This window comes from Gekko japonicus, unplaced genomic scaffold (assembly GCF_001447785.1).
Source record: "Gekko japonicus isolate JY-2015 unplaced genomic scaffold, Gekko_japonicus_V1.1 scaffold370, whole genome shotgun sequence".
Lineage (NCBI taxonomy): Eukaryota > Metazoa > Chordata > Lepidosauria > Squamata > Gekkonidae > Gekko > Gekko japonicus.
Window position 1 is genome coordinate 946,980 of NW_015174285.1, and position 20,291 is coordinate 967,270.

Below are 20,291 nucleotides of genomic sequence, written 5' to 3' on the forward strand. Positions count from 1 at the left end.
TGCGTAAATATTTTGTCACTTTCACAAATGCCACCACTAGATTCAACATTCAGAATGGAGCTATTAGAGGTTGGGGTTTTATTTCCAAACATGGTTTCTCCAAGATGATGTATGTAGAGCCCTTAGAAAAACAGCTACAATATAACTCTTTCAACTACACTTACCTAGGCACTGAGACAGCACTTTAAAGAGGAAAATGCTACCTGCGGGCATTGACCTACCCAAAGCATTAATGCATAATCTTTTCTGAGAATATTCCCTAGTAACAGCACCAATGGATGTGCTGATCCAGTCCATTTCAGACTTTGCAAGGGATCCCACTAGATTGAATCTCGTGATCCATGGATGCTATGATTCCAGACCATTCCCATATTGTCCTCCCCACAGCAATATTTTCCAAACCCTAGAAGTTTCTGCTTCATGCCAACGGTTTGTTATGAATAAGATAGTAGACATTCAATTCAGTTTCTCAGCTCCAAGAAAATGACCATGCTTTCTGAGCTAGGTTAAAAATAAGTGCAGACCTATTGTATTTTCAGACCCTACTCCCCCTTTTTCAACCCTCTCCTCTTCTGCCAGTGTTCAGAACAGGAAAACCTTCTTCCAAATGGCAGACAAATCTTCACAATTCTCTCTCCTGATTTATGCCACGTGTAGAAAAAAATGTAATTGTTCTTAATACTCATATCACTAAATCTGGGATACTCCCCTCACAATCAACAGTCTAATGAAACAAAAGAAAAATGACAATTTAATTCCTGAAATAACTCATACAGATCTTCTCACTGGCAAAAGGCTCTGGACCCTCTTGGACCTTGAGGTTCCAGTGAAGCGTACTCATCCCTGCCCCCAGTGCTTGGGTTCTGTGTTTACCTGTCATATCCTGGTAGGGTTCCCATGCCTTTAATAGTTTTGTGGCTGACTGAAATCCAACAGGTAAAATTTGTTTGACTTTTTGTGACACATCTGTTAAAGATTCAAGGACAGTGTAAGTAAAAAAGAGGGCTCTCATTATTTCTGTGCCACAATGATGATGATCATAATTATCACAGTTTTATGGAGCCTTTTAGCAAAGAAAAGCAATCATGTTACAGGGCACCAAGAAAATCATGCTGGGATTTTCCAACAGCTATATTTATAACTGGAGGGTGCGAAGGGCAGAAATAAAGTTTGCTCTCAGCAGGCTTTTCTTATGATCAGATAGGCAAGAGGAAAACACCAAGAGACCACAAGACATCAGATTGACCACGGGACATGATATTTGAAAGAGAGGGAGTCCCTGGTTTCAGAATAAAATGCAACATTATAGCATCTATTTTTGGTGGTAAGGTGTAATTTCCACATGATTAGTCTAGAGGAATTTGGCTGTATTTACTACAATTTTGGGAGGGGGGGTCTGCTATAAAATGTTATAAAATCCATCAACCCATGTTATTAAGAGATTTGCCTTAACTTTTGCTTATCAATATAGATTACACTGGAAGCAATTTAGAAGGAAGAATTAAAACAGTTTAAAGACATTATGCTGGTCAATAGAGATGTTAACATTTGAATGCCCTGTTGATGTTCTGACTTTGCGACACTCCTGCAAAAGGGCGTTTATTTCAGGGAATTTTTTCTTGAATTCAGTTCCAACCCTCCTCATGTGTTCTGCACTTCCTTTGAAGGGGAGGTTGTGTGTCTGTGTCATCACCTACTTTGTCAGTGATGGAACATCCTTTTTTTTTTTTGCATATGAAGTAATGTTATAACATCATAACACTGTAAAAACAAAACAAAACCCTGGTTGTCTTGTGGGGAACAGCATGGTTGCTGCCATTTCAAAGGTCCCCCACTGCACTTTTGTCGCCAAGTAAGAAAATCGCTGGCAATTGTCAAACTGGATACACCAATTCATAACACTGTGATGCAATAATTATGAAGCTCACTAAATGTGTTGTCATGTACTTCATCAGCGATGGAACCGCCTTCTTTTATGCATATGCAGTAATGGTATAACATAACATTGTAAAAAAAAACACCCCACCCTGGATGTATTGTGGGGAACAGTTTGATTAATGCCATTTCAAAGGTCCCCTGCTCCTCCTTAGTCACCAACTAAGAAAATCACTGGTGATCGTTGAACTGAATACACCAATTAATAACAGTGTCATTCAGTAATTACAAAGCACATTAAATGTGTTGTCATGTACTTCATCAGTGATGGAACCTCCTTTTTTTGCATATGCTGTAATGTTATAGCATCATAACATGGGGGGGGGAAGGCTAGATGTATCATGGGGAACAGCATGGTTGCCGCCATTTCAAAGGTCCCCTGCTCCTCCTTGGTCGCCAACTGAGGAAATGGCTGGCGAAGTTTTCCACAAAATCCTAATGAAAATAGTATTTCATTCACAATCATGGAACTGGACACACCAATTCATAACAGAGTTATTCAGTAATTATGAAGCACACTAAATGAAAACAGTGCACATGTTGAGTTTCCATGATTATCAAATCAATTATATAATTCCATTATTGTTAGATGTTTAAAATACTGAATTGTAATTGAAAACACACTGGGATTTATAGGGGTAGAGAAGGGGTGGGAGAATGAATAAACAATACAAGTGCGAGGCGACAAAACCAAAAGAAAGGAAAGGAAAGGAAAGGAAAGGAAAGGAAAGGAAAGGAAAGGAAAGGAAAGGAAAGGAAAGGAAAGGAAAGGAAAGGAAAGGAAAGGAAAGGAGCTTCATGGATGGATAATTGCATGGAGAAGGCTACATGAAATCTCACTGCCTGCTTTGTCCCAATGTTATAACATTGCTATATTATAATGAGAGAAAAAATTGCATTGTAACACAATCAGCATTATGCTTTAAAAAATAGCAGATAACTCACGGGATGACCTGGGGGGTCAGGAATTCCTCACTGGAAAACTGCGAGTTCAGATCCGAAGGGGGAAAAATTGCAGAAAAAGTGAATTTGGAAAATGTGAGGTAATGGGGCACTAAATTCAGATCTACTTCTGGGGAGGCAAAAAGGTCTCATGAGATCCTAGTCAATTGCATAGCGGTGCTATTGATTCGGAACAGCTGAAGTTGGCCTGCAACTAAGGTTTCCTAGTGGTGAGGCAAATAATTGTGTGATTTTCAGCTTGTGGAGATCTGAGTTCTAATGCAATGATGACTGAGTGGCAACGAAATCTATAGAATCGATTTTTTCCCAACTGCTTTTTTTTTTTACATGTTGTGTTTCCACCCCAACCATATGCACATCCTATTTGCTTCAGTAGGGACAATAGTTCTTTCTGACACCAGTGAAACAGAAACAGCAGAAATCGAGTAGTAATTGTGCATTCTCATTGTTGAATCACTTAGCCTCTACAATGCATGTTGATGCTTAGCTGATGGTAATGATGCACAGGGGTCACTGCAGGCTGCCCAGTCTGTACAGGTAATAGAGACCAGGCAAACTACTTCAGCCTTACAGATGTGTTTGTCACATGATTGAATGCTTCTTCATACAACAAATTCTGAACTAACATCTTATTTTTCATGGGCAGGGAATATTGTTTACTTATTTTGTATAGAGGAGCACTCCCTCATTGTCTGAAGTGGTATAACACAGACCAGTTTGGATCATCTCAGTGAAAATTAGACAGTGGCTTGGGATCAAATTCTTGTTCCTGGGTCACTTTGTACATTCTCAGTTGTATGGCAGGAGGCACAAGAAGCTGCCATTGGGATACATTCTTGAGAAACCTTGGGATATATGGTTCTTGTCTTATATTGCTGCTGTTAGTCAGTGGGGCCTGAGGGAAAAATAATATCATCAAAAATCACTGAGGGAACCCGGGATTGGTCTGATGTAGTAATTATCTTCCCTATGGTCTTCAGCTCAGCATTTCTAGCCCCACCTTTTATTCAATCTGTAATGTCTTTAAGCTAGGGATTCTCTCCTTTAAGTATTGTCATAATTACTGAAGGTAATTGTGGGAGGGTTACACATACATACATTCAGAGGTCATTTCGGGGGGGGAGCGCGAGGGAACGCAGTTCCCCCGGGTGAGGTACGGGGGGCTGGGCACATGATGAAGCCCCGCCCCCTGCTTCCGGCCGGCACCGGCGGCCGGGACCATTGGGGGCAGGGTGTGTGGCCTTATGACACATTTCCGGTGATGTCAGGAGGTGTGGCCTTATGACACACTTCCGGTGATGTCAGGGGGTGTGGCATATGTTAATGAGTTATGCTAATGAGTTCCCCTAGCTCTTTTTCTACGAAATGACCCCTGCATACATTTCCTTTGTTGTGTCTGCAGAACGTCAGGAGTAAGCACTGACATGGCTAAAAAGAATCAGAGTCAGTCCAATTGCCTATTATACTCTTTGGCTTCCAAGCCCCTAAGGTAGCTTAATTGGTGTTGAGGGCTGCCATGGGAATCTGTAAAGGGCTTGATAAAGTTAGGTTCACTTCTGGTGTAGGCAGCCTACATGTGCAAATGGTTAGAGTATCACATAGGCTTTCCAACTCTGGGAAATTTCTGGAGATTTGGGGGCAGGGCCTGGGGAGGGCAGAGTTTGGGGAGGGGAGTGAGCTCAATGGGGATGAGATTGCATGGAATCTGCCCTCTAAAGCTGCCATTTCCTCCAGGGAAACTGATCGCAGCAGTCTGGAGGATGGCAACCCAGCCTAGTGCCTATGACTACTGGGTTTGAATCAATACTCTGCCCTAGAAGCTCATCAGGTGATCTCAAGATCATCATAGTATCTCAGCCTAGCCAACCTAACAGGGTTGTTGTTGTAAGGATAAAGTGGTCATCATGAGGAAGAAAAGTTAAATATACATAAAAAATAAAATAATGTGACAAAACAAAAAAAGCATTTTTCATTTCTTGCATTTGTAATGCAATACAAAACCTACATTTGTACTTCCAAATGATGGCCTCTCACTTTGAACCCACATGAAGTTGCTTTATACTGAATCAGAATATCTGTCCATCAAAGTCAGTATTGTCTATTCAGACTGACAGCAGCTCTCCAGGGTCTCCGGTGGAGGTCTTCCACAACACCCACCACCTGGTACTTTCAACTGGAGATGCTGGGGACTGAACATGGGATCTTCTGCATGCAAAGCAGATGCTTATTCCGCTGAACCATAGCCCCTTTCAGCCCTACATTAGTAACATTCACATGTTCTGTGCACAAATAGCAACTGAGAGGTTCAAAGGCACTTGTATCAACATGTGTGAAAGCCTGTTAAGTGACTAATCCTGAATATGGATGAAAATATCTCCCCCTGGGGGTACAAACACTAGCACTGCAGGCTTTTATGAAAAAGGATCTCATTTTAGAGTTCTTTTAAGATAAACACACAACCCATATTGCTATCTGTGCAACAGATGTAATGCTGAAACACAAAGATACAAAACCTCAGTCCCATTCAAACGATGGATTTGGATAGACAGGATGAGAACAAATTGGAGTGTGTGTGTGTGTGTGTTAAGGTCTACACTGGAAGGTAGTACACCCCTCTGAGCGCAGACGTTGTGGGAGCAGTGTGCCTTTGGTGAGTGAACTGCATTCTGCAGACGCTCATAAGTGCCCTCACACACTTGCAAGGCTGAGCGCCGCTGCAGACCAAAAAAAAAAAAGTTTCAAAAGTTGGGCCTCTGTCATTCTTAAACCCTGGTCTCTTTGGCCAGCAAGCACCAGGCTTTCCCAGACTTTGATATGCAACATTGGACTTCTATTGTCTGATGAATTTCTCATCTCTATGTTCCTTCAAACAAAGAAGCAAGCAAAAGTTGCTTTAAAAATAATTTGAATAATCAGGGGTACAAATCGCTGTCACTTTAGGAGCAAGAACAGCAATAGGATGAATTTTGCTTCGGGGAGAATTTAGAACAATCGCCAGGGGTTGAGAGCAGACGTAAGTATAACGTCGCAAAGATTCCTAATAATTTGTAGAGGAGCCCCCACCCTTCATTTCTACCTCCCCGCAATCCCACCCATCCCCCTTCGCTCAGCCGAGGGGAGAGAGAGAAGCTCTTTGATCTGGAGTTTGCATTGATCCTGAGAGCACGTCTCTTGCCTTCAGACCAAGCATCAAAAGTAAAAAAAAAAAGGGGGGGGGTTTGCAGGTCATGGCATCTGCAAACTGGGTGTTTCTCCCCCTTAATTCTCTTTTCTGAACACAATCCTCTTTCTCATGCCCCTCCCCTTTTTCCTCCCTAGCCGGGCAAAGTTGAGGGGGGGGAGAGACTGCAAAGTGCTTGTTGGGTCTGGAGCTCGCACGGGAGTTTGCATTGATCCATTGATTGCACATGGTCTCTTGCCTGACCTCCTTGCTCCCAGGGAAGCTGTCTCCATGGCTACTGGCCCTACTCCCCCAGTGGCAGACTGTAAATTCCTGCAGGCAGAGCTGAGCAGAGCCGGGGAGGGTGGGAGGGAGTGAAGGAGCAGCCGAAGCCAAATAGAAAGAAAGAAAGGGAAAAAGGGCGTTGCTTTGATGGACCTTTCACAGGTCCCCAGCACTAGACCAAGGCACTCCCCCCTCCTCAATATATTGCTCTCTGACAAAACCGGAGCTGGCTGCAATTCTTTTTGCAAGAAGGATCAGCGGAAGCAGCTGAGGGGAGGGCGATCAAGTCCACCTAAAGATACCGCGGGTCTCCTTTCCCATTTAGTAATATCAGGAAACCCAAACTGAATCTTGAGCCCTTTTGGCCATCCTTTTTCCAGTATTCTTTCTCCAGCGCCGCTTTTATACACCGCCAGAAAATAGACTTTTGGTGTTGAAAGTTTGCATGCTTCGGTGTCTCGTTTTAAAGCATCAGAAAAGCCCTTCTGCACACATGCCGATTGCGATGGGGGCCCTGGAGATTACTGGATTGTGTATGCTTTTCTTTTTCCTCTACTCCGGCAACACCATGGCTAAAGCTAGTCAAGGTAAGGATAATCCCCCCGGTCTCTCGCCTCCCCCCATATATAAGCGACCATTCCTTTGGTTTTTAACCCTTCATCAATCTGTGAAATCAGCAAGCACCAACAAAAATTGCTCACTTCTGAATGCAAATCTTGTTTTATCTTCCCTTAACGTTTAGTTGTTGTGTTTGCTAGGAATTCTTTTAGAATTACTGTTCAGGTATTGGAAGGGGTGTAGGGTGTATATGGGGAAAGTTTTTCCCACTGAATAAGAAACGTGCTAGCCATAGACTCCACCTGGACACCGGATCCTCCATCCTTTACGGGATTAATCCATTTGGAACAATTACTGTAGAAATGCTGACCTGCTCATGGTTATAGTTATTGGATATGGTAAGTTATTTGAGACATTGAAGTGGGGCTTGAGATACAGACATATATATTCTTAGGGAGGACATACATTTTATTTGCATCTACCTGAAACAGACTGAAATAAATCTTGCAGTAAGAAGTTTTTTAGTAGATGCAAACACATACCATGAAATCCTAAGAACACTTTCCTGCGAGTAAGTCACACTGAACAAACCTGAATAGAATTCTCAGTAGAGTTGTTTAGGATTGGTCTCCCACTCTCTTTATAGGTTTGATTTCCTATAATAGTAATGTCAACTCTAGATGAGATGAAATAACATGCAGCAATAATACAAGAGTAAGCAGGGGACTTTCTTTTTTAATGAGTCCATGTAGATATATTAAATAATGCAGCATTTCATCTCTGTGGATTGTATCTTCCTTTTCCTTTCTCCTCTAAAGTTTGGAGGGAATTTCAGAGTTCTTGTCTTGTCTCTTAAAAAGTGGGTGTTTGGGTTTTTTTTAAAGAAGATTGAGAGAGGTCAGACTAAAAAACTACAAGAAGTTTTTTTTTTTTGGCACAGTTTATAAAGAGAGGACCTAGCATCATGTAAAGCTTTGTGATTTTAGCTTAGAAAGGAATGCTAAGGTTTTTTTGCCCTTTTCCAATTATCTTTGGTGCGTGCATTGCTTTCATATTCTTATCATAATATTTATTTATTAAGGCCTTTTGGTTTTGAATTCCATTGAAGCCCTGGCCAGAATTATGCTAAAATACCAAAGCAAAATTCCATCCTGTAGAGACTTGACGGATACCTTCAGGGAGAGAAGGGGAGGGAGTATGGTGTGGATTTGGGCTAGATCCTTGGTTGATGAAAATTAGCATGTAGAAACTTCTTTGTTATATCAGTTTCCTGTGGAGGAGAACCAAAATGACATTTCAGTGGAAATAGTTTTTAACTGCTTCAGCTGGAAACCTTGACGTTTTATTCATTCTGAAAGGTAATTTTAACTAAAAATAGTGATGTGTTATTTCATTCCAAAGCACCTGAAAACTGCAGCCTATCAAGTAGGACTTAATTCTGTTGCTTACAGTGCTTGCTATGCTTACCCAGGAGTGCTTCTTAATGGGACTGGCAAGCGATAGCCACACAAAAAAAGCTTGAACTTAACCTTATTTCTGTTCTTCTGGAAAGTGTGATTATGAATGAAACTTGTATGTAGAAAGCAGTGCACTCACACAGAGATTTGTGAAAATAAAGTTGACTGAAAGATGTAGACATGGATGCTAAATTTTGAAAAATCCCCATTGGGGCAATCTCTGATTTTTAAATGAGAAAGTCACCATGAGAAGGATGAAACCAATATTTTAAACCAATAAATCACAGACATTTCTGTCTCTTCAGGATATCACATCCACTTAACTAATAGAGGAAATTTTGTGCACAGACTTGCTGGATACCAGAATGGGTCAGGGGTAGGAATGCCAGCCTGCAGGTGGGACCTGGAGATTTCCTGGAATTACAGCTCATCTCCACAATACAGAGATCAGTTTCCCTGGAGAAAACGACTGCTTTGGAGGGTGGACTCTGTGTCATTGTATCCTACCGAGGTCCCTGTCCTCCCCAGGTTCCACTCTCAAATCTCCAGTTTCCCAACCTCTGGCTACCCTATCCCCCTCATCCTCCAATGGTGCCCAGGGAGGACCTGACAACCCTAGTCCAGGGGGAGGGTCAGAATGAATTTCCAGGGACACTACCCCGTGTATGCAGGAAAAAAAGTTTTTAAAAGACCTCTGGCTGTCACCCAACTTCTTAAAATCATCAGGGGCTGATGGAAGGAACATATATGCTTCCTTGTGTTGCCTCTGAACATTGGCAGCAGGCACCATTCAGCATGGAGGTGCCAGCTGACAGGGTTGGAAGGGAGGCTGAAGGGAATTGCTTCATTGCAGCATTGGGCCTGTAGGGGGCGCTCAAGCAGAGATGCTGCCCTGAATGTCCCAAGAGTCTGTTCATGGAACCAGATACCCCAGTCAAAACAAGGAGATTTACATGTGGAAGCAGGTTTCAGTTTATGCATTATTTGTGGGATTAGGAACTGTTAAAAATCAGGTACAGTCCATCTCCATTGAACTGGTTTCATTTGGATGTGTATTCCCATATGCATCTGAATGCACATCCCTTTGAAATCAGTGTCTGCATAGATTGTATCTGCATGTAGGTGCTCATTTAGATGTGCACCTGATTTAGCTGCACTTCCTGATCCAGCAAGGGATCCATGCGGAATGGGATGTAACATTTTCCCCTCTTTGGTTTGCATCTTCTCTTCCCCTTTTATGAAATTGTTCCTAGATCCATACTTACTATTTAAAATTAAAGATGTTATAGATAAGTTATAGTTTTAAAAGAAGGAATGGAACAAAAGGCTGGAGCAAAATACACAGACAGCTAAATTTTTTCACAGGTCTGCACTTGTTCTGAATAATAGCAGTCCTTAGCAAGAGTAAATCACTATGTGCCACTTATGCTGCTTTGCAGCAGCAGGGTACGTGGCTTTTAAAAACGTTTCTGGTGTATGTTTAGACGGTAAGCATTTAGAGAAAGCCGTAGTGGCTGTAGTGATGGTGACATTGTACAATAGTCCATTTCAGGGAACGGTAGTGGAGAAGCTGTGCCACTACTCATCAGCCCTTCTTTAACTTGACTCTCCAAGAAAGTGAGCTGCTGAACTTGACAGCTTTTATGTGGGAATTCCCCCTCCCCAGGTGGAATACAGCATGCACTGCTTTATTGGGGAGCTTGCACATGATGCCCTGCTCTTTCCCAGCATAACTTGTGGGACTCCCAGGGCTTTTACTTTTAAGCTTGAGCAAAGTGAAAACAGACAGTGCCAGCAGCAGGCAGAGCCTCTGTGTGAACACTCTTCCAGCAGCCAGTCTGGGGGTGGGTGGAGCTTAGCGCTGCTTTCAAAATGGTGATGGTGAGCTCTGTTACTTCTTCCACCTCTTAAGCTCTTCAACAGGGCTTTAATTTTTAAAAAAACCAAACCCTACTCAGCATGCTGTAGCGCAGCTGTTGGAGCAGAGGGGGTTTCTGGACCCCAGGAGGCCCAGTGAGAGTCTTGGTGCAGTGAGGAAAAAGGAGGTGGGTAGAAGGGGTGAGAGCAGTGGTTGGGGACGAGGTGTGTGGATGTAGTCCCTTGGAATCTCTGTTTGGCGTGCTGCTGCTTTTGCAGTGGGAGCTGCTTTTCCTAGCCCTGTTTGAAACCAGCCCAGTTTTCATCCACCTACTACACAAACGCCCATTGCAAGAAAGAGGGAAGTGTCTTTATATGTTACTATGAAAGAGGCCTGGCTGTCAGAGGTTTAAATAATCCTTACATTTGCATGACTTGCTGACTTAATCAGAATGTTGAACTATTCCTTGTTGACATTAATAATATTATTAATTACCCCTTAGTCTGAAAGGCAAAAAAAGGTTTATTTCAATCTTTCTTTTGGTCTCTTTCAAGAGCAGGCTGGCTGTTCAAGAATGGCTGGGTCTCTGCTGAACAAGTTATGTCAGCGTTAGGTCAGGCAATATTATTAAAATAAATCCAAATACTTTGATTTTGTGTGTGTGTATAAGATTGCTAGACTGAAGATGCTAGAAAAGAACTGTAAGTGTTGAGATGAAAGCACATGTTGTTTTCTTTGCATAAACATGGAGGCTAAATGCTCAGAAGATTGAATGTGCTTCTGTGTTCACAGTTCTAGAAGGGGTTGAAGACTAAGCTATGATTATGTCACTGTAACAGTACATGGACCCAGAATTCTGAGTTATGTTTGTTGCAGACTTTATGTGCAAACATGGGCAGTTCAGATAGGTTGCAGTTCTCAAATCAAATCTCACCGGAACTGTTCCAGAATAAGTGGATTAATCATTTGATCTCTAGGCCTGAGGCCTAATTTTAAAGAGACTGTAAATGTTCTACAGAGCTTGCACTTAAGATGCTTTGAGAACATGAAGAAGGGAAACAATGTAAGGCTCATTATTTTTGACTGTTTACCATTTAAACCTACCAGAAGAGGGTTTTTTTGCCTGTGCTTGGATCTTGGGAGCCATCAGCAAATTCCGGTGCGTGATCTGGAAATGAAACTTCCTTAGCCACTTGGTGTTATTGCTATCAACATGCACTCATGATCTATTCACCAGGTTTTTGTTGGCATTTGGGAATGACTGATTCAAACAGACAGACAGAATTTGTCTTTTGTAAAATGGACTGGTTGATATAGTAATTCCAGGAGGGTGGGGGGATGGATCATGACTGGTTGATTCTACCATGAGTCATGGTAGACCATCTGAAGCTCCTGTCTCTGGGGCTGCAGGGGGTCTTTGTAGTCCAGTACTCAGCTCTCTGGGTAAGTATAATCTACCCCTTTCATCTCGCTTTCCAGAAAGTTCCCATCCTGTGAGGCTGGCCCCCATTGTTATGCCAACCAGTCTTGATAAGGAATAATCCCATGTCTCAGTCTCGGTATTCCTCAACTGTAAAATGGGAGCGTTAATTAGCTGCCTGTGATTGGGTCTTTGTTTAGCAGTTTTTGTTGCTGGAATTCCTGATGTGTAGTAACTGACATGTCAAATATATACTTAGGCTGATACTGCCATATATGGGTTATGTAATACAGCAAGTAATTGTGACCAGTAGATTCCTGGAGGTTTGGGAGTGGAGCAGGGTTTGAGGAGGGGGGACCTTAGCCAGATATAATGCCATAGAGAAGGTCTTTCAGACCAGCCATTTTCTCTGGAGGTCAGTTGTAATTCTGAGAGATCTCTGGGCCCCACCTGGAGGCTGGCAACCCTATCAGTAGATATCTCATCTGAAATCTGCCCATCCCAGTATTACCTAACTTTTTAAAAATCTCTCCAGTAAACCATTTGTAACCCAGTTTGAAAACTGTGTGCTGGTTATTAACTGGGTTTTGTTAATAACAAGCAGGGAAGTCATCCTTTAATATTAACAGTTGGAAGTCAGGAGGAAACATCTCTAGGGCCCTGTTATCTCATTACTGCCCTCTATAGCTTTGTCCACAATAAAGTTATTCTTGCTAGGCTTCTAAAGAGACAGTACCGTTCTCTCAGTCTGCTGTGTATGTTTCCTCAGCATTATATATGTGGTGATAAGGTGACAATGGGTGTGGATGATTCATTGCATAAAAATCTGGAGTGATCTTTCATATTTGTCCACCACCAGATCATCATTTTGATGTCAGTTTTGGGGTAGTCTGAATCTGGCTTTGCCTTGGGAAAGTACCCAGTGTTAAAGTAGCAACTAATTTGACTCAGTGGTGTGTATATTTCTTATTCTCCTCTAGACCTTCCTCAGATCAGAAACTCCATGGCAACTCCTGTGTATTCAGAAGCAGTTAAGAACGCTACATGGGATTTTCCTCTTTGACTCAGACTTCACAACGAAAGTGTTCTGCTAGTAGCTCTTAAATCTATTTTTAGCATATAGATTCTTCTTATGCAGACCCTGTGCCAAAAGTAGTATAGGTGAAGCAAAATGAGCATTTGGATGATTTAGTCAATGTTAATACTGGTAAAATGAAGAATTACAAAAAATTGCTAACCCGTACTTAAAATAATTAATTCGGCTGTGTTTAAATTTTAACACTCCTATGGAACATGTTTTAATAGAGTTAAAAGGTCTCAGCCTCCCACTGGAGTCCATACATCGCTAGAGGCATCAGTGTGGAGAATGATTATGAGGAGCAAGATGATGTAGAGCATTGATGGGTTTGTGAGATAATGAGCTGGGTTCTTTTAAAGTCAGAATGTACCTGCAGGGCCTAAACCAGGGGAATTTTTAAAGAATAATAATTCACTTGATTGCAGATGCATGATGATCTTTCTTCCCCTCCCTTCTCACCATATAACCTCTCCCCCCTTTTTCTGCTGCCTTTCTCCTCCTTCTTCCCCTCCCTTCTCACCATATAACCGCTCCCCCTTTTTCTGCTGCCTTTCTCCTCCTGCTTATCGCTCAAAAATCAAAGGGGATGATTGTCTCCCGCACTTCTGAAATATGAAATGTAAAACCATAAACATTTCAACATACAGCAGTTCAAAGAAGAACTTTGATTGAAAACATCTAACATGCCTGTACTTAGATTTGAAGTGGTGCTGGGGGAGGGGAGAGGGCTTGGAGAAGGAGTAAAAAGTCTTTCTTGTAACAGCAAAGCAAAGCCTAAATATTCAGACACCTTGAATCATCCTGTCTTGAGGTGCATTACTGCCTCCAAAGTGTAAGGGGTTATATTGTATTTATAAGAAGTCATACTGGAGTAATCTACATAGGAAAATATTCCAGAATAATTTTAACTTTCATTTTTAAAGTTATAAGTCCCCAGAGAGGCTTAGGAGAAGCTTATGGTGATGGTAAATAAAGTGTTCTCTGTCTTCACAATCTTAAACTAGGTTCAGTATGTTGGCTGGTCTTCAAGTTATGCAGCAAACATCATAGACTTCCCCCCATCCTTTGCTTTTTCAGCTGAAAAGAAACACTTTTAAGGATGGTTTTAATTAGTTAAAAATACCACCTAGTGAAACGAAGACCCTTAACTTCTTTACAAAAGGACTGTTCGTAGATTTGTGTATGACAGTGACGTGTATATGAATCCACATGAGAATGCAAGCACCTAATGCACTGCTAATACATAACTATCTAGTCTGCAGAATTTTGTCCCGTTTGAAGAGTAGCCAAGAAGCAGAACTCAAGCTGGGCAATGTAGTTAGAGGCTGGCCTGTGTTCTCCTGTCTTACACTGAGTTCTGTGGTACACAGTAAGTGGGTTGCAATCTAGAACACAGTGGAAGGGGATAAAAAGTAGAGTTAGGGCAAGGATCCCAATTCATTTTCATTTTTCTTCGCCTCTCCTCATTAGATTTGACGAGCCTTTACTTAGTAATTAACCTGTTCTTCCATTATTCTAATAAGGGGGCTTTTGAGGGACAAGCCAGGAATATTCAGTACTAATAAGTAACCATGCTAGTGTAAAATGGTAGTGCATGAGAAAAAAGGAGATGGGAAGCACTGTCTTTTATAAAGCAGACAATTTGTGCAAGTTCATGGAGTTCTTATGGGAGAAGATAAAAACAAGAAAAGGAAGTAAGGCATACTATTACAAAACCTCAGTTATAGTGCCGTGGGTGACAACATTCAGTCACAGATCTACAGCACTAGAAATACCTCTCAAATGTTCCCTTCCTAAGATGTGTTGTCTTCTGCAGACCTCAAAAGAGTAACACTTGGTTCTTTGTTTTAATGAGGTTCAAACCTAGTTGAAAGTTACATTTGATGGTTCCACTTATTTACAGCAATGGAAAATCAGAGTGCATTTAGTTCAGTGATTCCTTTTAATGGGAGAAACTATGTACATCATTTTTTGTGGACTTCAAAGATGTGCCAACTGTATAATGCTGTTTCATGATATATGTATAGAAGGTCTGCTATTTCAGTGTAATCATCCACTATAATTACTTTCCTTTACATAATGTGCCTAACAGGGAGTAAGGCATGTTCCAACACAATATACCAAGCCTCAGTTCTTTATTTAACAGAAGTTTCTATGTGGGACTGTAGACAAGACTCTTTGGGGAGAGCATTTTCCAGGGATATTATATGGCTCAGCAGATTATGTACTGGCTTCAGTTGTAGTATCTGAAAACATTCCTATGTTAGTATCAGTGGCCTTGGGCAACTCATTGTTTCAGAGTCTCCATTTTTCCATTCCAGGCCAATTGATGTGTTAGGTGTGGCTTATGAGTGATGTTTGTGTAAACATACCACTCAAATTGTCTTTGGAGGCAATTTAGCTGATAGTCACTGAATCCTGTCTCTGGTTCTCAGAGAACATGCACTTGACTATGGCTGTTACCTGTATGCTAGGCCAGTGTAAGTGGAATTTACTAAAGCTAAATTGCCTTGCAGAAATGAAAGAGGGACAGTCCTTGTCCCTAGGCAATCTAAGAAGAGATTTGACACCAGGAAAGAGGCTGGAAAATGGAAGGGGAGCAAGGAAAAGAGGAAGATTTGAGCAGATTTCTTAAGCAGCTTTTGAAAATGATGATGGGTGGGGTGATATATTCCTGTCTTTTCCCCTTCCCCCAGTACAATGTCACATGGGCCATTCCAGACAATGAAAAATATTTTAGATTGGAACTAGCTGTAACTGCTGCCTACAAGTTATGCGTATCTACTGGCGGCATTCCCGCTGGCATCAAGACACATCTAGCTGTTCACTAGGGTTCCAATGAGCATTGAGATGCAGGTGTGTATCCACAGTGCTTACATGCATTGGTATCTCTTGCTGGATTGAGTACTTACCTGTTGTGCTTATCCTTGTGCTAGTTACTGCAGAGTGCTAGTTGGGTGCCGTCTTGTCCCCACATTCTGGTTTGCAAGGTAGAAAGTAGCATTTATGTGAAGGGATAGGCTAATTTACATTGAGTGGGGATTACAGGGCTTGTCTAAGTGCTGGTGTTGTGCAGCAGTTTGGGAGGGAAACAACTACATTAAAAAAATCAAGTATTGGTTCTTTGACTGGCTAAGGTGACATGTGCATGGGTATGATGGGAGGAGTAGTTTTGCTGCTTTTAAAACTTGTGTATGGCATTAGAGCTACATGTGCACCCCAGCACAGCATAAGGAAGGAACATACTTCCACAAGGGGTAATATTCCGTTTATAGCATGGCATGGGGTAGGACAGTATTGCTTATTTCCAGAGTCATTGCTGACACTATCCATTCACACTTGTGTAACCAGAATCCATGTGACAGTTGCTTGTTAACATGGTGCACAATGTTCAGGACTAGCTATTACATAAATACAGATTATATTAATGTCCCAGAAGGCATTATTATGTTGACAGACTCATCTCATGCTTTCTCCTAGCTGCAAATCTCTATACATCTCCCCCATCCCTGAAGTTATTCAAAAATAAATCCAGAATTTTGAATTCTACAGAAAATTGGCTTCCACAGGACAGGTTCTTTGGGGATGCCCCAAGAATGGTCCCCAGACTCTTTAAAATAATCTCTGGAGAAGAGATGAAGTTAAGAGTTTCAGTATTTCTGACAACCCTGGCCATCATCTTGCAGACAAAGAAATGTGTTGTCTTTTGACTAGACACCCTAAGTGCAATCCAAATTGCCTTAGCAAGCTCTTTCCTCTTCTTCCTTACTGAGCTGCACCACAGTGTATTACAGTGTCTGAGGTGGTTATTAGTGCACTGGTAAAAAAGGCTACCGAAGTTATAAAGCTTTAATTTGGCATTAACTCAAGTGGAAACTTTGCAAGGCTGCCAACAGCTACACATAGTCACATTCACCAAATATTAGGGGAAAAAAACCTGTAAATGTATGTTATATTAAATTAAAAATAAAATTAACTTTTAAAAACCCTTGGAGTTCTTTTGGACTGGAGAACATTATGGATTATTTTTGTTTAGTTTTATATTTTTACCAGCTGCCCAGTTCCCATCCCTCTTTTTACAATAATTGACCAGAGCTTTAAACTTAAAACACAGGAGTTAAAATAGATGGAAGGGAAAGTGATCTATATCCAAACGAATTTAAGAGTCAGTGTGAACGTAATGTGGGATAATTTTTCCCTTGTGTGCTTGTGTACAACAACTAATATCAGTACCAAATCCAGTTTACACATGGATTACAAGAACCTGAAATTCATAGTTGTTCTTCCATGCAGGCACACATTGGGAGACTGCGCGTGCGTAGGGCAGCTGCTTGGAAGATTTTATAGCTTATTGTTTTAGCCTAGCAACAGGGCCAAGGAGCCCCTCCCCTCCGGAGTGTTCTAGTGGCCATTTCCCCACTCAAATGGTCACATGCTCCAGAGGGAGGTGCTTCCCTTCCCTCAATTCTTTCTTCACTTCTGCTTCGTGAAGATTGATCTTAGCATTGCTCTGTGAATTATTTTTCCTCAACTTATTGGTATTTCTCACTGAGATATGTTTCTTGTTTAAAGGCCTTGTTTAAAAAGTGTTCCTCCTGCGGAACAAAGATGACCCATACCAACGAGCATGCTTTGTGTTTGATTTGCTTGGGTGAAAGAGATAATGTCACAGGTAGCAAAATCTGCCAACAATTCACCCCTAAAACCCATAATGATCGTGCCTCCTGCTTCAAGGCAGCTTTATGGGAGAAAGCACTGTTGAGTTCTAATGTCCTGGCAGCTAAGTCACCTGCCCCGGTGGAATGTGCACCCCCCTTGGTATCGAGATCGGTTCCCCAGATTGGCTGTCTTGCCTACCCTCAAGTACCTCGGTTCCAAGGTTGGACCCTATCCGAAGACTTTCCAGATCAGTGGAACTGATACCCACCAGGTCATCATCTGAATCCTCGCCCAAAAAGCACAAAGCCAATCTAACACAAGGATCCTGTAATGTATCAAGTACCGACCGCGTGGTCAGCTTGGGCACCACGCGGTCAAGAGCAAGCGTCGAGCTTCGCTCCGATAAACAAAGGACGATGCAGATCCTAGCCCACACCAACCAGTGTGCTCTGGGCCGGGAGCCTATGGGACTCTGGGCCACTACTTAGGACCTATTGGGAAGTGGGTGTGTGTGTTCTGGGTGGTGGATTTTCGGGGATATAAGCCGGCTTCCGAGCCGGCTACTTTGGCTTGTTCTTGATCTAATAAAGTACGCTAAGCTGAAATCACTCGTCCGTCTGCGTAATTTATACTGGCGACGAGGATGGGATCCATCTCCCCTTGAACAGAGACCACGTTCCGGGCATTGCCTTGAGTTGCTGTGCTGAACTCGCCACCGCTGCCGGCATCGTGTGCATCTTCAAAAGCGCCGCTCATCACACCGCTCCCAGCTCCGAGCATAGCACAGCTGATCACGAGAGCAGCACCGCACCACTCCTTCTCTATGCTTGCTAGTTCCCGCCGTTCCTATCATTCGCTTCCACGTTGGAACCATAAGATGGCTGCCGCACCAGAGAGTCTCCCTGCCTTCGACATTTCCCAACCCTCGCAGTGGAAAACTTGGCTGGAGACCCTCAAGAGCCACTTCACAATCCACAACGTAACGGACCCAGGTATGAAGAAGGCGTACCTTCTCTGCCACTGTGGGATGGATGCCCATCTCCTGCTTAAGGACTTAATAGCACCCCGGCTGACCAAAGACTAGTCTTATACCTCCTTTGTCAAGGCGCTGACTAACCACCTGGCTCCCAAACCCACGAAGTTTGTGGAGCGCATGGACTTTTTTGCGAAAGTCCAGGGCCCCGACGAGACTGCCTGCGATTTCCTGGCGGCTCTGCATCGGGCCGCCACCCGGTGTTCATTTTCAGACATGGCTGAAGCTCTCCTAAACCAGTTCCTCTTGGGACTATGGGAGCCTAAGCTCCGGACGAGACTGGTCAGCCAGGGCGACCTGGATCTAGATAAGGTGATCCGGGAGGCCACCGCATATGAGAAGGCCCACCAAGACCACAATGCCAAGGCGGTCGACCGCACACAAGCTGCTGTAGGCTCTGACACCTAACAACGTAACCAGGTATGAAGAAGGCGTACCTTCTCCGCCACTGTGGGATGGATGCCCATCTCCTGCTTAAGGACTTAATAGCACCCCGGCTGACCAAAGACTAGTCTTATACCTCCTTTGTCAAGGCGCTGACTAACCACCTGGCTCCCAAACCCACGAAGTTTGTGGAGCGCATGGACTTTTTTGCAAAAGTCCAGGGCCCCGACGAGACTGCCTGCGATTTCCTGGCGGCTCTGCATCGGGCCGCCACCCGGTGTTCATTTTCAGACATGGCTGAAGCTCTCCTAAACCAGTTCCTCTTGGGACTATGGGAGCCTAAGCTCCGGACGAGACTGGTCAGCCAGGGCGACCTGGATCTAGATAAGGTGATCCGGGAGGCCACCGCATATGAGAAGGCCCACCAAGACCACAATGCCAAGGCGGTCGACCGCACACAAGCTGCTGTAGGCTCTGACACCTTGGACGAGGTGCTACAGGTCCACCATTGGTCAGCTCAGTGCCCACATCAGTCATCCTCCAACTCCGGCAAGGCGCCTTCGGCTACTTCGGCTCCGTGTGCCAGCTGCGGGGAGGACCATGACTGCCGGTTGTGCCGATTCCAGAGCGCCGTCTGCAGAACGTGCAACAAATTGGGGCACATCTCTAGGGTCTGCCGCTCCAAGGGACAACGCATGAAACTCTCAGCACACCAGACCACAACGGACCAGCACATTGACCTCCACACTCTCTCGGCTGACCACCAGCAGCACGTGTTATGTAACTTGCCTCCCGATAGCCCCACCAAAGGGCATGTTACTGTTCACATAGAAGGATCCCCCTGCAGCATGGAGATAGATACGGGGTCATCGTTCTCCATTATCTCTGCGGAGACGCTCAGCATGCTGTGTCCCCAGGAGGGGCCCCCCCCACAAAAGCCACGGAGTTTCGCTTTACAGGATTTCAATAAGAACCCCGTGGCATTACTGAGCTGGGGCAAGTTCCAGGTGCAGTTCCAAGACTTTGACGGGCCCCTAGACCTGCTAGTGGTGGAAGGGCGACGCTCCAGTCTGTTGGGCCTATCCTGGTTCGAGCCTTTGGGACTGTCTTTGAATGGGATCAACCACGTCCGGTCTCTGGATTTTGGCGCGGTGTGCACGGAATTTCCCCAAGTTTTTGATGGCACCCTGGGGCAGTTTTCTGGGCCCCCCATTTCACTGGACCTTGACCTTGCTGTCCGCCCCATCTGTATTAAGGCTAGGCTACCGCCGCTTGCAATGAAGCCTAAGATTGAGGCTGAGCTAGATCACCTGGTGGAACAAGGTTTGTGGGCTGTGCTGCACCGCTTCGATACGGCCGGGCTCAAGGTCAAGTGTGAGAAGTGCCTCTTGGGCACTTTGTGAGCTGCAGGCATTAAAGTTGTGAGCGAGCAATTTGGCTGCTGCATAAATGAGTTGGCTCTGGAGCCGTCCTTCCTGAGCTGAGACAAAAATGTATGAGC

The 20,291-nt window shown here is 43.6% G+C and overlaps 1 protein-coding gene across 1 annotated transcript in view; it reads left to right on the top strand.

The window, feature by feature from the left end:
* Positions 1–6,771: 6,771 nt before the first annotated feature.
* Positions 6,772–20,291, top strand: part of SCUBE3 (signal peptide, CUB domain, EGF-like 3) — a 186,104-nt gene continuing 172,584 nt past the window's right edge. Inside the window, exon 1 of the mRNA XM_015423957.1 lies at positions 6,772–6,930. Within this exon, the coding sequence (XP_015279443.1) occupies positions 6,789–6,930 (142 nt within the window). The 5' untranslated portion in view covers positions 6,772–6,788. The remainder of the gene's footprint in view (positions 6,931–20,291) is intronic.